General features: G+C 33.2%; 1 protein-coding gene across 1 annotated transcript; it reads left to right on the plus strand.

Annotated features, from left to right (window-relative positions):
• The first annotated feature begins 6 nt into the window (after positions 1-6).
• Positions 7-8,367, plus strand: LOC100805242 (uncharacterized). The gene is made up of 3 exons (XM_003556001.5): positions 7-850; positions 3,772-4,079; positions 7,850-8,367. Exons 1-3 carry the CDS (start codon positions 87-89, stop codon positions 8,203-8,205), a joined length of 1,428 nt encoding a protein of 475 aa, XP_003556049.1. The 5' UTR covers positions 7-86; the 3' UTR covers positions 8,206-8,367.
• Positions 8,368-14,813: the final 6,446 nt, after the last annotated feature.

Below are 14,813 nucleotides of genomic sequence, written 5' to 3' on the forward strand. Positions count from 1 at the left end.
CAGAAACTCTGAAAGTAACTTGCAAAGGGAAGGAGTAGTAGAGCAAAAGGCCGCGGTGAAATCAAGCAAAGATCCCACACCGCAGGATGGTCGGCGGCAACCATCCCAAGTCTTCCCATCACAAGAAACCTCCCCCCTCCGCCTCCCACCGCAAATCCCGCTGGGAACCCAACTCCTCCTCCTCCGCCAAATCCCCAGCCGATCCCAAGTCATCCACCGCCCCTTCCCCCAAACCCAACCCCAACTCCAACCCTAACCCTAGCCCCAAACACCTCCCCTTCCCCTTCCCCTTCCCGGACCCCGCCCCTGCCCCTCTGGGTACTCCCCCTCCTCCCGCCTATGGCTTCCACATGCTCGAACGCCGCACCATCGTCCTCGCCGACGGCAGTGTCCGCTCCTACTTCGCCCTCCCTTCCGATTACCAAGACTTCGCCCCTCGCCCTCTCGACCTCCCTCCCCGCTTCCCCCCGCCCCTCAGCCCCGGTCGCTTCCGCCTCCCCGACTACTCACACGCCGCCGCCGCCGCCGCCGCCAAGCGAAAGTACGGCGACGATAACGGCGGTCCCAGGGATGACCTCGCGAGGCAGAGGGAGCAGCTTCTCCGTAACGCCAATGGCCTTTCCAGGGAGCAATTCTCCGCGGGCCCCAGTGAGTTGAGGCCCTCGAAGCACTCCAGGCTCGATGGGTCGAATTCTACTAGGCACTCGCAGGTGGATCAGGACGCGTTGAAGAAAGCCTTTTGTAACTTTGCGAAGCTCATTAGTGAGAATGCCTCGCAGAAGAGGACTTACTTGGAAGATGGGAAGCAGGGACGCCTTCATTGTCTTGTTTGCGGCACTGGCACTGGCAGGTTTGCTGCAATTCAGATGATTACCATTGTTTCTTCCAAGTTTGTTTGCTTTCAGTTTATTTATCGATAACTTTAAAAGCAAGGTAATAGTTGAATGGTTCGAGGGTGATGTGCGGTTTTGGTAGCTTCAGGCAAGATGCACCAAAAAATTAGATGAACAAGAACAAGAAGGATAGTAAAATATGAATATTTCGCGATATTTTTCCTTATAGGTTAACTATTCGAGAATAGCGTAACAATCATAGTCAAAATGAGTAGCAAAATTTAGGTAACTCAGCTTCTCGCTGCTAACATACCGAAGACCGACTGACTACTAGTCATGTTGTAACATTTTGGAGGCATTAAAGGTGTGCCTTGCCTGAGCCAAAGTGTCTGGACTCTTGGCCAGCTAGACCTCTTGTTAGAAAATATCATTTCTCAGTCTGGCTGGAATTAGTATGACAGCTGTTCATTTCTTGTAATATAGCTAGCTGATTGTAAATCAGTGACAGTTGTAACTGTCAGATTAGATTCTAGATAGGCTCTACATCTCCTGTCCTGTACTATAAACATCTGTTGCAAGCTTAATCTTTGTACGTTCATTCATTTTCTCATTTTCAATACACAGTAGGTTTTCCAAATTCTTTCCATTGTAGCATATCACTTCTGTTTTGTTAACTACGCTTGCCGACCCTCACAAAATCTAACAGTGATAGCATGTGTTCAGTTATTCACAAACCTAGCAAACTTGGTACTTGAAACAGGCTGTCAAATTCAGTTCTATGCTTATAATTGGCTGCATATAATCTAGTCATCAAGCTTCTGTCATGCTTGTGCATATTAAGAGTTATCACTCTAGTCCATAAAACTCTCAACTGGTTTGTTGGTCACCTATGAAATTTATACTTTACAGTACTGGAAACTAGTTTTGTAAAAAAGTTTTACGTTTGCATGTGATTTCATTTGGTCTGGTCAGGAAATGCCATAGAAAGATTTTCTATTGAGGTATAATTGGAAGATAGTGAGTAGTGATGTACTAAGCCCTTGAAGTTTCTCTACCGGTAGTTATGTTGTTTATATGTATCCATATTGAACTGGCTAGTTTATCTGTTGAACTTGTATATTTCTGCAGTTGCTCTAGTTTGTTAGAAATAGTGGGAAATGGTATTGGTGGACCCATTGCAGTAATTATGAAGTGAGTTGATGATTCTTTAGGATTTGATGGATTGAGAAACTTAATTCTTTCATCAGATATACTTATGATGCCATGGTTGCTTATCTCACAATTTCTATGTAGCTGTGATGATCTTTCTGTTTTGTTGACTGGCTAGTGGCTTGTTCTCATCTTGTTGCCATATAACATGGCTAGTGTTTTCTAATATGGCAGTGCCGCATTGACAATACTTCTGCTTTATTTTGGACTTTTGGTTTATATTTGTAACAAGTTTATAGCCCTTTATGCCTTTTAATATGGAAAAACTTGTGCTTTCATTTTTCTTATATTATAGTGTTACTTGATTTAGACGGTGGGCCTTTGAGCAAAGATAAGGTTGCTACTTTTACCAAGTCTGGATATGTGTCAGTTGGGGTTGGACGCACGTCCTCTTGATGTGCCAAGAACTAGCTTCTGCGTTAATTTTAATATTTGACGTGAATTTGTGGGTAAATGTGGGATATAAATGCAGAAGCGAACACACACTTTATGACCTAGGGTTTAGAGGTCACAGGTTCAAATTGTGGGTATGGCCACTCTGCTTTCCTGGGGATGGGGGTGGGGGTGGGGTAAGGCTGTTTATATCTACCCTCCCTAGATCCACTTGATGGGAGCCTCGTGTTGGTTTCCCTTTTTTTCTAATGTTGCTTGATTTATGAAATGGATGACATTGCCATCAATTTCTTAGTAATTATTCTAATCTGTGAAGGCAATATGTTGGTTATCAATTTCCTGTTCTGTAGTCTTTTGAACATGAGGTGCAGTGATTGTTCAAGTATGGTTATGTTGGTTATCATTTATAACAACCAAGGCTATTTTGCTGTTTGTTGCAAAAGAAATTTAGGATCATGGCATTCTCTGAGGGTCATAGAGCTGCTCTTGATGGAGTAGGTTGTTCTAATTATCTTAAATAGATAAGCGAGCTTCATCCATCCCTGGCCTTTTCTAGAACCTTAGAACCATGTTTATTCCTTATACACTTTTTCCCTTGCTTCTCTAAAATAGATTTTATACTTTTTTCTTGTTTGAGTTTTAGTGCTTATCTGTACCTTTTCTACTAGAACTTAGCTTTATGAGTCCCAGGTTATGCTCTGTCAGTTCCCTATAGTGCATTGCTTCTGAAGTTGAGTTTTGGCATCATGTGTAGCTTGTAATCTGATATCTTTGCAAATAATTGAAATCTTTTGTGAACGGAAACTTTGGTTTGGTGAGAACAATTTTGTACCGATAAGTTGTCCTTCTGTATCTCTTTAGAGAGAGCTTTATTTGTTTCAATGGAGGATTAGTATATGGTTGCCTGTTTAATACAAGATATAGTTGTTGATATATGTTATGCCCATGCAACTCATGATTTGGGACTGACAGCATACATGGAAAAATTGTTCCATTTGCAGTCATGCAATTTAAAGGTACATGTGTACTTTGGTCAATTTGTCTTTGAAAATTTTGGCATCTGCAACTGTTTAGTACCAAACTATGTCACAGTGCTGATTATAACTTTTCAGAGGTGGTGCTTCTCCACGTTTTCAGGTTTTCTTAAGTAGTTCCTTGGTGCTTTGATGTACCTTAGGATGTTGGTTCTCTTTGTGACTTGGTTTAAAAGAACATCTTTGGTTTTAAATGTAAATGAAAGGAAGTAAATATGTGCTTTTAATTTTCCTTTTCTGTGTACTTACAGGATGAAAACCTAAAATATATTCTTCAATGTCCTTGATATGCCAACTTTCAGGTCTGCAAAAGATTTTCCAGATATGCATGCTCTCATTATGCACACATACAACCCAGATAATGCCGATTCACGTATTGATCATTTGGGATTACACAAAGCTCTGTGTGTTTTAATGCGTTGGAACTACTCAAAGCCTCCTGATAACTCAAAGGCATATCAGTTTTTACCTGCTGATGAAGCAGCAGCAAATCAGGATGATCTGATCATGTGGCCACCTTTGGTGATCATTCATAACACAAATACCGGAAAAAATAGAGATGGTCGTATGGAGGGTTTGGGAAACAAAATGATGGATAATAAAATTAGAGGTATAATGTGACCCTCCATTCTTTATCATCTTCTCTATGATGTCTATCTTTATGGTCTTAATGAGCTAAGGAAAATCTTTCTTGCATGCTTGCTGAGTCGGCCTTTTAGAGCAGTTTCAGTGGAAAACACCTAGTAGTCAGTTACCTTTCTGGCTTTCCCAATATTTCTTAGTTAGCCAACCTCCCTCTGCTTTAGGCTGCTGTATAATGGAATACTCTTATGGCATTATCTCTTCAAAGATAATGAGATGAAAAGTCATTTTGATTTTATAGGATTTCCCATTAACACCAAATTAGAAACTGGGACATTAGAGACCCATCCGTAATTTGAAATACAATTTTTTATTTTATCGTACTTTCCATTAACATCAAAGAGTTTTTGGAGTTGATTCTTCTGTCAAGGTTGCTCTTTGCATTCTTTTTAATCTTGAAAAGAAATAAGTCCTGTCTTATATATTTCATGGTAGGTTCTTGCTCTGGTTTGGCTATTGAATTACAAAATTTATATTTATCAAAAGCTTTGTCACTTCTAATTTGTTTGACCTTTTCATTTCATTAGTCGTTACTTCCCAGTCTTCCCTTTTATGTCGTGATTTGACATATGTAGTTGATATAGAATATAATAATATAAAACAGTTTTGTTGAAGCTGTTAACTTATATTCTCTATTTTTTATTTCTTTACATCTTCAAAATACCAACTGAGTGTTGCTGTAACTTTCTTGTATTATGATTTGGTATGTAAAAAATAGCTTTTGATGTGTAGTTATTAGCTCTCAATGACTGAGCTTAATTCTCTCTAAACCTCTAGATGCATTTGCATTATAGCTTTGACAAGATTATGACAAATCATTGGTCTCTTCTATTTTAAGTTTCTTTCTACTTTGCCCTTCTGGATTTACTTGTATAAAGTTTCCAGAGTTTTTTTGTCACAATACATCAATACTTGAGTCGAATAGATGGGTTAGGATTGTTGGATGGTTTTCATTCAATTTACATATTGTTTAAATTTCCTTGTAGTGAATCTGCATGCTATTTATTTATTTATTTATTTTTTTGCATTTTTATTCCCTAAGGATTCAGCTTCTCAATAATCAATACAGATCACTCTTGATTTAGAGTGAAACTAGAGTGCATTGGACAGATGCTTGATACTCATAAGCAGGAGTCACATCTCAATTGCTTAGGTGTTAGAAGCAAAGTTCATGCACGCAAAAGTATGTGCAACTAACTGTAATCAGATGGTGAAAACTATGTCATTCCTCCACGTGGTGCTTAGATATATAATAGACATTATCTTGTTTTTGGGACAGTTAAATCAAAAATTTATATAAAAGTTTTTTCCTTCTTTTCCCCAAGAATTACCATTCCATTGATTCAATACTAATAGTGACCATTGTACTCCTTTCCATTGCACTTGATGGTGACTGTTGCACTCCTTTTCTTTACACTTATCTTCTTCCTATCGAATGAACTGCTAAACATTGGCCTAGATTCATTATTAGTGTGGTCAGTTACCTGTTCTGGGCAACTAAAACTTCCCTTCCACTCCACCCCATGATTGTTGATCTTTTAAGAAGAATTGTGAGCACTGTAGTAAGAGTTGGTAATGAGATGAGTGTTTCTTTGCTTACCTCTTGTAATTACATACTGAATTATGAGAACTGGAAAACAATAGTGAGTAGCTCAAAACGGGGTTTTGATACCATCATTGACAAAACATTATGGGATCCTTCAAAGCAGTACCTGGTACAAGGATATAAGCCAAAAAATAGAGAATAAAAGAGATTGATATTTGGATTTGAGGATTTCTTTGATTTTATTTCGCCGGTAGAAGGTTTATTAATTTGGGTTAGTTGAATAAGCTTACTTTCTGGAAGCCTAGCATGTTGACCCTTCCTAAATGTGTCCATTGTGTGGAAAGTGGAACATTACTTAGACCGGTATATGTGATCTGAACGGAATCACGTCCTTACAGCCCCCCCTCATAATTTGATTTATTGGATGATTTTTCTGTTTATTTTCAATTTCCTTTGACTAGCTTTATAGTTGTTTTCCTGGTAGATAGATGGAGATGTTCATGAATAGATCTTTCTACCTAGATTGCATAGTTTCTAGGGGATATTTATTTGTTACCTGTGCGTTTATGCATTCCTACTTGTGTTCATATCTCAATAGCAGTTGATTGTACAACCAAGAAAGTAGGATGTGAATGTTATTATGGTACGTCTCTTCAATTTGTGCCTATCTTTTCCTGATTTTATTCTAGTTGTTGCTTAACTATGTTCTTCTTCATCTGATTTGACACCTAGCACTAAGGGTATTTGCTTAACTATGTTGTTTTGCGATGAATTGTGTTTGTGAACATATGAACCTGTCCATTTATACTGTAACTATGCACACTTTTAGCTGTGCATTTATGCTCATGCATGTATTTATATTTAATGATTGTAGGTTGGAGATCAAGAAAGTAGTTTTGGTGAATGTTATTATGGGATGGCTCTTCATTTTTTGTATAATTTCTGGACATTATTCTTGTTTATGCTTAACTATGTTGCTTTTGCATCAAGCACCGAGGGTGTTTATTTTGAGATGAAGAATATTAAGTTGTGTAAGTGCATATCTTTCTTACTTGTCCATTTATGCATAGCCACTTGTAGCAGATCATTTATGCAGACGCGTGTGTTATTTTATTAATATTTGATGGAACAATCAAGAAAGTGATTAACATTATTGTGAGGATTGTTAGTTTTGTGAAAATAATTACCATACATTACTAGTTGATGCTTAACTGTATTGTTTCAGCACGTAGTGGTGATGATATATATATTTTGAGACCACGAGTTTTGAAAGGAAATTGGTAGCTTATTAGCATTTTTAACTAGTCAAGGTATTGCTACTGCCTTGATCTTGAACAAGATAAAAAGGAGTTGTTTTCATCTATAGGTTTCCTGACCTGGATTCTGTTTTTAATTTGTATGAATTATGTTGTGCTTGTCAAGTGTTTCGATACCTAATGTTATGCAAATTGAATTTTCAGCCAGGCCTGGCTTTATTAGATAATATTCTACCTTTCTCAAATCTCAATGACTGGTGTGGAATATTGTTTTTTTCTGCTTGCATTCTTTTTCTTTTGTGGAGGCTTCCATTTTTTCTCATCTTCTCTCACTTTCTCCATATAATTGCATCTGGCATCTTCTAAAACTCATTTTATTACCTGCTAGCTTGTGAGTTCGCTTAATCTTTCTTCATGAATCGTGATTGTTGTCTTACTGCAAGTGCTTAGCTGGTTACTTTGTTATTAAATAGTCTATAAGCTAATTCAGTTTAGACCTGTTTTTTGGTTTTAATCATATTATATCAGATTAGAAATTGACCTGTTTTGTCCTAATCAAATAAACCATCTATACTGTTGGATAGAAATTTAGACGACACAGAAAAATCTATCTCCAATATTTCCAATTTTTAAGCACCTTCCTTATAGTCCATTTTGCTTGCTCATGCTGTCTTGTCTCTTGATTTAGATAGTTTGGTTACCATTCTGCCCTTTGTTTTTTTCTCCTCTTCTACTTCCACCGGATTGCACTCCTTATAGTTTTCCTTGACAAACAGCATTTGTTGGGCTCAAAATCTCCTTGTTGGGCCAATGTACATTTTACGGAAGCATTTATGCAAACAACTTCTTGTTAGGAAGCACTACCAAAATCCTAAGTTATTTTCAATTATCCACTCATCTTTTTTTTCCATCTGATATTCATGCTTGGTTTTCCAGAGCTTGGATTTGTGGGTGGCAAATCAAAGTCATTATACGGAAGAGATGGTCATTTGGGCATAACACTGGTTAAATTTGCTGGGGACCAATCAGGCTTTAAGGAGGCCATTCGACTTGCTGAACACTTTGAGAAGGAAAACCATGGACGCAAGGATTGGGACCGTGTGCAGTCACAAACATTAGGAAAGGATGATGAGAATAATGCAAACCTTGTGAAGGTGGATGAGAAAAAAGTAGATAAAAGGAGGGTTTTGTATGGCTATCTTGGGACTGCTTTTGATCTTGACAAAGTTGATTTTGACACAAGGAAGAAGGCTTTCATAGAGAGCAGGAGAGAATACAAACCACCCATGTAGTTTTTGGACTATACATGGGAATGGCTATGTAAAATGGAATACATGGAAAGTTTTTCCAGTTGCATTATAATCCCGATTCCTGAAGATGATAAAAAGCTTTTATGTATTGTGCTGACCATTTCATGTACAATAGGAGGCAGCATTGCCATCATTTTTATTTTATTCCACATAATTTATGCTGAATTTTCCTGCCATAGTAATATTTAGGCACATTAAGAAGATTTGTTTGTCTTTCCACCATCTGACAACCTGGAACGCACTACTCACTTAAAGTCAATGACTGGAATCTAAAGTCTTGGTCTTGTCCTCGCTTTTCTCCATGTTGTCTGGGAACTGTTTGTTTACAGTTTAGATTTTTTCAATTACAATGGTGGGGCATGGAAATTTGTACGCATGATTTCCTGCCAACTCTGTAAATCCCTCATTAGTAGCCCTCCTAGTAGTTGATTGTTTGCAGTTCAGTTTAATTGATTGATGAAACCCTCTTCCCACTGCAAATTCCTAGTTGATTATTTGTTTACTCTATTTTTTTTTTCTTTCTTTCGTTCTTTTAATTTTTGGACAAGGCAGTGAGTAGAAGGCTTGGTGATGATATAAAATTATAAATGATACTTGTACTGTAGTCTTGCGTTCTAAACTTGTGCTGATGTTTAAATGAAATTTTTTATGGAGTTAATGGATTCATAGCAACTATCACTGCTTAGTGATCGTATTCCTGCTTACTTAAGTTATAGGCACCAATGTATGTTTTTTGTATATTTCTCTGCACATTAAGTGGTGTGCAGAATTTTTTGATCGTAGAAATAAGTGGATTCTAGATCTTGCTGTCTGTACAACAGCGTGAGTAGTGTTTATAAGTAACTGCAGATTATATACTCTGGCTAGTTACAAGATTTGCTGGCAGAGGTAGTTGTTTTTTGTTGGCGCAGGTAGTAAGGATTGTGTTCCTTTTAACTGATATCGTTTCTAAAATGGGTAATATGTATTTATCTTTGATTTAATTTAGTGTATTGTTTATGTTATTTAAATTTAATGGTAAATACATCTTCACTCAATAGTCATTAGACGAGTTCGCATTAGAGAACTTTTTTTAATAGATATTAAACGATAATATTATTGGTTTAGGTATTAGTGACTTGTATGGGATGTTGTCAAAGGACAAGGTTTGATTACTTTTAGAGTGTGTTTGGATAGAGGATTTTAACTGAGGAAAGTAATTTATCAGAAAATTTGAATTTCTGTTATTTAGAATTCATTGTTTGGATGCTTTTTATGAAGAATTTAAAATTTTGGAATTTTAAAACAGAATTTTAAACAACTAAAAATCTGGAATTTCAATTTTCTTCTAAAAGGTGAGAAATTGAAATTCTCTTCTTACAGTTTTCTTCAAGAAACACCGTCTGAGCTCCTAAAATATCGATCAAGTGTGAGCATAAAGGAACACACGTATAACTAGTACACCAATCTTATTTTCACTCTTTTTTTTCATTCATTTTTTTCATCCTCATAATTTTAATTTTTTTTATCCAAACACAAAATTTTGAAAATAAAAGAATTTCAATTGAAGTATTTGAAATTCTTAGAATTTAAAATTTCTCAAAATTTTAAATTTCTCCATCCAAACACACTCTTAAGGAATTCATACTCTTGGGAGGTTATTCAACAATCAGCATCCGGACACACAAATGTGTGTGGAGTGGATGATTTATTGTGCTCAATTTTTATCTCGCTAACAGTGCTTAGTTGTGGGGAAATATTTGGGTAATTTAAGATAAATTATTCGATCGTGTTTTTGTAATGAGTTTTTATATAAGAATATTATATAGGTATGATTTTTAAGGTGTGTTATTGTTGAAGTCATTAAAATTTGCGATTAGATGAGGACATAGTGTATGTCATCTAATTTTGCAAATGTTTTGTAACGAGTTTTTATGTAATAATATTATATATGTGAAAATTTTGCCATTAGATTACATACACAATAAGGGCATATACTATTTGCTTTAATTCTATCTTAGCTTGTCATGTGACTGTATTCAAATAATACAAGTCAGTAGTCACTGTTCAAACAAATTTGATATCTGAATACGTTTGCCATGGAAAGTGGTGGAAGCATCTCTGGTTAAGCAGTTATGGATTGGTGAATAGTGGTTAAGTGTGCTTAAATTTCCTGGATGCTGTATGTTGTATGCTTATTTGTGTTCTTGTGAAAGTCTCACATTTTCCTTCATTTTAAGAATAAAAATACCATTCCATTTTCTTTAAATTCCAATTCCTGAACTTGTTATTATATTATTTTACTTGATATATTTATTTTCCTTTAATAAAAACCGTCCTCCTCATTGGGGAGTTTTTCTTCTTAGCTCGCGTTTCACTTCTTATTTTCCTTACCTTGTATGCCTTTTTTTTAGGCAATTGTTACCTTGTATATCTATCCATTATCAATTGAAATAAATAATAAAAAAATGGTATTTCCTTATCTTCTTTTTTCTTACTTTGTTTCTTATTTACACTCATTTAAGTATAGGCAAAAAATTTCTAATTTAAAGGAAAATAATATGTTGTCTTATTTTTCATGTAAGATAAAATACAAGAGTTTAATATGCATGATGGTGTAAAATATTTTATATTTTTAATCCATTAAAAATATTTTAATATAATTTTAACATAATAAAAATAAACAAATTTATCCTATTTTAAGCATAAATAGCTACTCTGTTAAAAAAAGAGTACAAATAGCCTCCATTCCAGTTGGTGTATTGATTATCCAGATGTGCCTTTTTTAATTTGGTTGCCCATTATAACTTTTAATGGTACACTGGTCCGTTGTCGTCAGTCACTATTAAAATTCTCGTCGAAATCAGTTCAACATATTATTTTCTCTATTTTTAAACCGTTAAATTTGAGTGGCACACTAAAGATTTTAGCCTTTCGTCGTTTCAATAAATGTTTTCCCAGTCTCTAGTCAATAAACCTAATTAGGCCTAGTAATGCCTGAAAACTCATCTATGCTCTATTTTTTTTATTCGTTGTGGTTAATGAAATCAAATGTATGTTTATGTTTATATTTATATGTTTGAATTGTCACGTTTACTATAAAATAAGTTGTTTTATCTACAAAATAAACAAGACATTCGCATGAAATTTGTATTTAGCTGCAGGTATATATGAAATAAACCTTGCAAAATTTCTCTCTTATACTTGTAGTTTCTGCGTTAGCCCTATTTTTTAAAAAATATTTTTGGGAGGTAAATTAAGTCTAAACCTAGAAATTAAACTGACCTTTTAAGTTCCTAGATGTATATCAAAGAAATTGTCCATACTTTAATACTGACTCAACTTTTTTATATATATAAATAAATATTTTAAACATATGATCCAATGCCCATCAATTCATTATTATCTATATTTATTTATATCTTTCGTGAATGATCAAATCACGTTAACATAAAAGAATTTATAAAAAAGAAAGAAAAATTACACTCTTGTTTGTGATATGATAGATAATAAAATAATATACTTGTTGGAATTTAAAATTGACATAGATGTGATGATAGATCAAAGTTGAAGTTGAAGAATATCTTTGATGAATTATACCTTATCCTAACACGCATTTGTACGCATGCATGTGTCTTTCTGCGATGGCAGTACTGATACCCTCCACTCCACCCAAAGGCAAAGGCAAAGACCGACGCAATGTTTTTTTGTTTTTAACCGTTTGAATTTACATTTAGATTACCTCCTTCCTTCATTCTCTTTTATTTACTTTTTCTGACTCTTCCCATGTGGAGCTCAGCACTCTTGTCCCACCCCACACATTCTCTCTCTGTCTTCGATTTCAGGGAAAGTTCCTTCTCTCATTCTCTGTACCAATTATACAACCAATATTCTATCTATTTAACATTCTTGCATACGCAACAAAACATACTCTAATCTTATAGTATTTTTTCATCTTACTAGGTTAGTAATAATGTTTCCTAGGACACTGTCACACATATAGCATATGTACATTTTTTTAGAAGAAAAATAAATTATAAAAATGTTTAAGAACTCATCATATGTTTTATAATATTATTACTTGTAAAAAAAGTTATCGTTTAGTTATGATAAATTTTACCTTATTTCTATGTTTTTATAGCCTAATTTTATCATATGTATTCATAATAACAATGTAACTAACACATTTAATTTATTTAGTTAGATAATCTCTCTCAAGATTTCTGCGTATGAAACTAACTTTTCTTAATTTATAATGTTGTATTTATCTATGTTATATTCTTATTTACGCTGATAATAAAATGATAGGTAAAGTAAGTATAATAGTTTTGGATAAAACAATGAAGGTATGAGAGAGAAACTTTAATTACATCAATCCTTATATTTATGCATATTATTGCTATCCGTCGGATTGAATTAATTACGCAATTTAAAAAAATTTAAACTGAATTAGTTAAGATGTTTTAGTTTAATTCACTTTGTGTTCATCTTCGAGTTGAGTAAAAACTAATAAAACCTGATTACTTTGTGTTTAGATATAATTTCATAATTTGAAATTTGATTACCATTACCTGAGCCGAGCAACCTAAAGCCTTCTCTTTCTGTTTGTACTGTACGTGTACGAGGAATATAATGTCATTTCAATTAAAATAAATACATCATGTTTGAATCAATCAACTCGACCCGTTTCTTTTCTTTTCTTTAATTTATTATTATTATCATTTTGTTGCGTGTATAATAAAAATTATTTTTAGCTAAAAAGAATGATTATGTAAATCATAAAGTTCAATTTAACTTTCTAATTTAATAAATAAATAAATAAAATATATGCTGATTTTGATGAACCAAATAAATTACCCCGTTTGATTCATTTAGGTAAAATAAATAACTTCAAAACACATTTACCAATTAATTTTGATTGGTCTAAATTTTCCTTTAAATGAACTAAATCAATTCATGGACACCTTTAATTATTGTGTTTGATTTTAGTGTTAATTACAAGAAATATATTAAATACATTGGTTTACAATGCTTATTATGTGAGTTATTATTATTATTATTTACTTTAATTATAAAATTTATTTTAATCATCCAAAAATAATTTTATTACATTTGATCTCTCAAATTTTCTTTTTAAGTCCTATTTTTAACTCCATTAGTATTTTTTATTAAATATAAACTACCTCCTCCTCATTTAAATAATGTGGCTAGGACTTAAACTGTGTTACTGTTAATTTACTTATTGTTGTTTTTTTTTCTTTCTCAAAATCAAATTCTACTAACATAGATAATATACGAATTTAATTGTATGGATTATTTGGAAATAATAGAGTTATATATGATTTTTTTTTCTAATCTTACAGTTCGCACTAAATGTTAATACTAAAAATGAAAATGTTAATATTAGAATAATTATTATTGTAAACTTTTAACTGAAAAATTAACTGAGTTAAGTAAAGAACTTAAAAGGAAAAAAAATCAAGGACCAAAAGCAATAAAACTATATTTAGAAAACTAAAATTATATTTAATCCTATAACATGAGAAATTGAGAATAATCATAGATGGTGAAAAATGATAAGAGTTGTCCTACAAACAAAACTATAAGAGTTTTGACGTTGGTACACAAAAACGTTAGGTAGGAGTTGAAGTAGTTAATATGACGCAGACTTGGATAACGTTTGACTTGATTCATTTTTTAGTTTTCCAGTGTTTTTACAAAGGAAAAATAGACTAAACAGAATATTCAAAAATTCATAAATTTTTTTTGCTAATGAACAAAAACCTTTAAAATAGATTTATAAAATTTAATTAGAAAAGCTCTCACTTTTGTAAAACAAAAAGTAAGGATAAATATTCTGTTTAACAGGGCAATGTCAGAAAACTATCATAGTTATTGTATAATCGTAGTTTTTTATTGAAAAAATAATAATAAAGGTTCGCTAGGCAAATAATAATAAATTAATGATGAGAAAAATAAATATAAATAATTATTTTAAATGAATTAATTTTATTGCCGAACTATTTTAGTTGAAGGTTTGTTATTTTTTTAATAAAAGTATTTATATCAGAACAATATATTCTCGCACAGGAAGAAAACATTAAAACTGAACATATGCTTGAGTAGGTCAATACAAGTCATGTTGGGTTGGTAGTTGGCACTGTATTGTACATTGCTATGATTATAATTGATATATATTTATTATAATTAATACTACACATAATTAAATGGCAAATTCGATTGGAGTTTCGAGATTTAAAAAAATGGATAGTTCAAATTAGAGATAATGACATAAGAGTCGTATGTGGAAGTCGATAAAGGGTTTAGGGTTATTACACTAGTTTTACAAATAACTGAGGTTGTTTTAAACATTTGAAAGGAGAATTTGTTATTTATAGTAATTGTATTCAACTTAAATATTTTTTTTATATAGAAAATACTTGTGATCTCATGTAAAAAGATAAAATAAATCATATATAAATCAGGGAAAATTTTGTTTGTTAAAAAAATGCTTGAATTTATTTTAAAAGTTATGTATGAAAAATCAACACTTGCCAACTGTAAGAGATAAAATAAATGCTTATATTACTATAAGAATATACTTCGGCACT

The sequence above is a fragment of the Glycine max genome, chromosome 20 (genome assembly GCF_000004515.6).
Source record: "Glycine max cultivar Williams 82 chromosome 20, Glycine_max_v4.0, whole genome shotgun sequence".
Taxonomy (NCBI): Eukaryota; Viridiplantae; Streptophyta; class Magnoliopsida; order Fabales; family Fabaceae; genus Glycine; species Glycine max.

Coding starts and splice junctions, on each gene's coding strand:
- LOC100805242 (XM_003556001.5), top strand. CDS start 87: ATGGTCGGCGGCAACCATCCCAAGTCTTCCCATCACAAGAAACCTCCC. Junction 851..3,771: donor TGCGGCACTGGCACTGGCAG/GTTTGCTGCAAT, acceptor GCCAACTTTCAG/GTCTGCAAAAGATTTTCCAG. Junction 4,080..7,849: donor GATGGATAATAAAATTAGAG/GTATAATGTGAC, acceptor TTGGTTTTCCAG/AGCTTGGATTTGTGGGTGGC.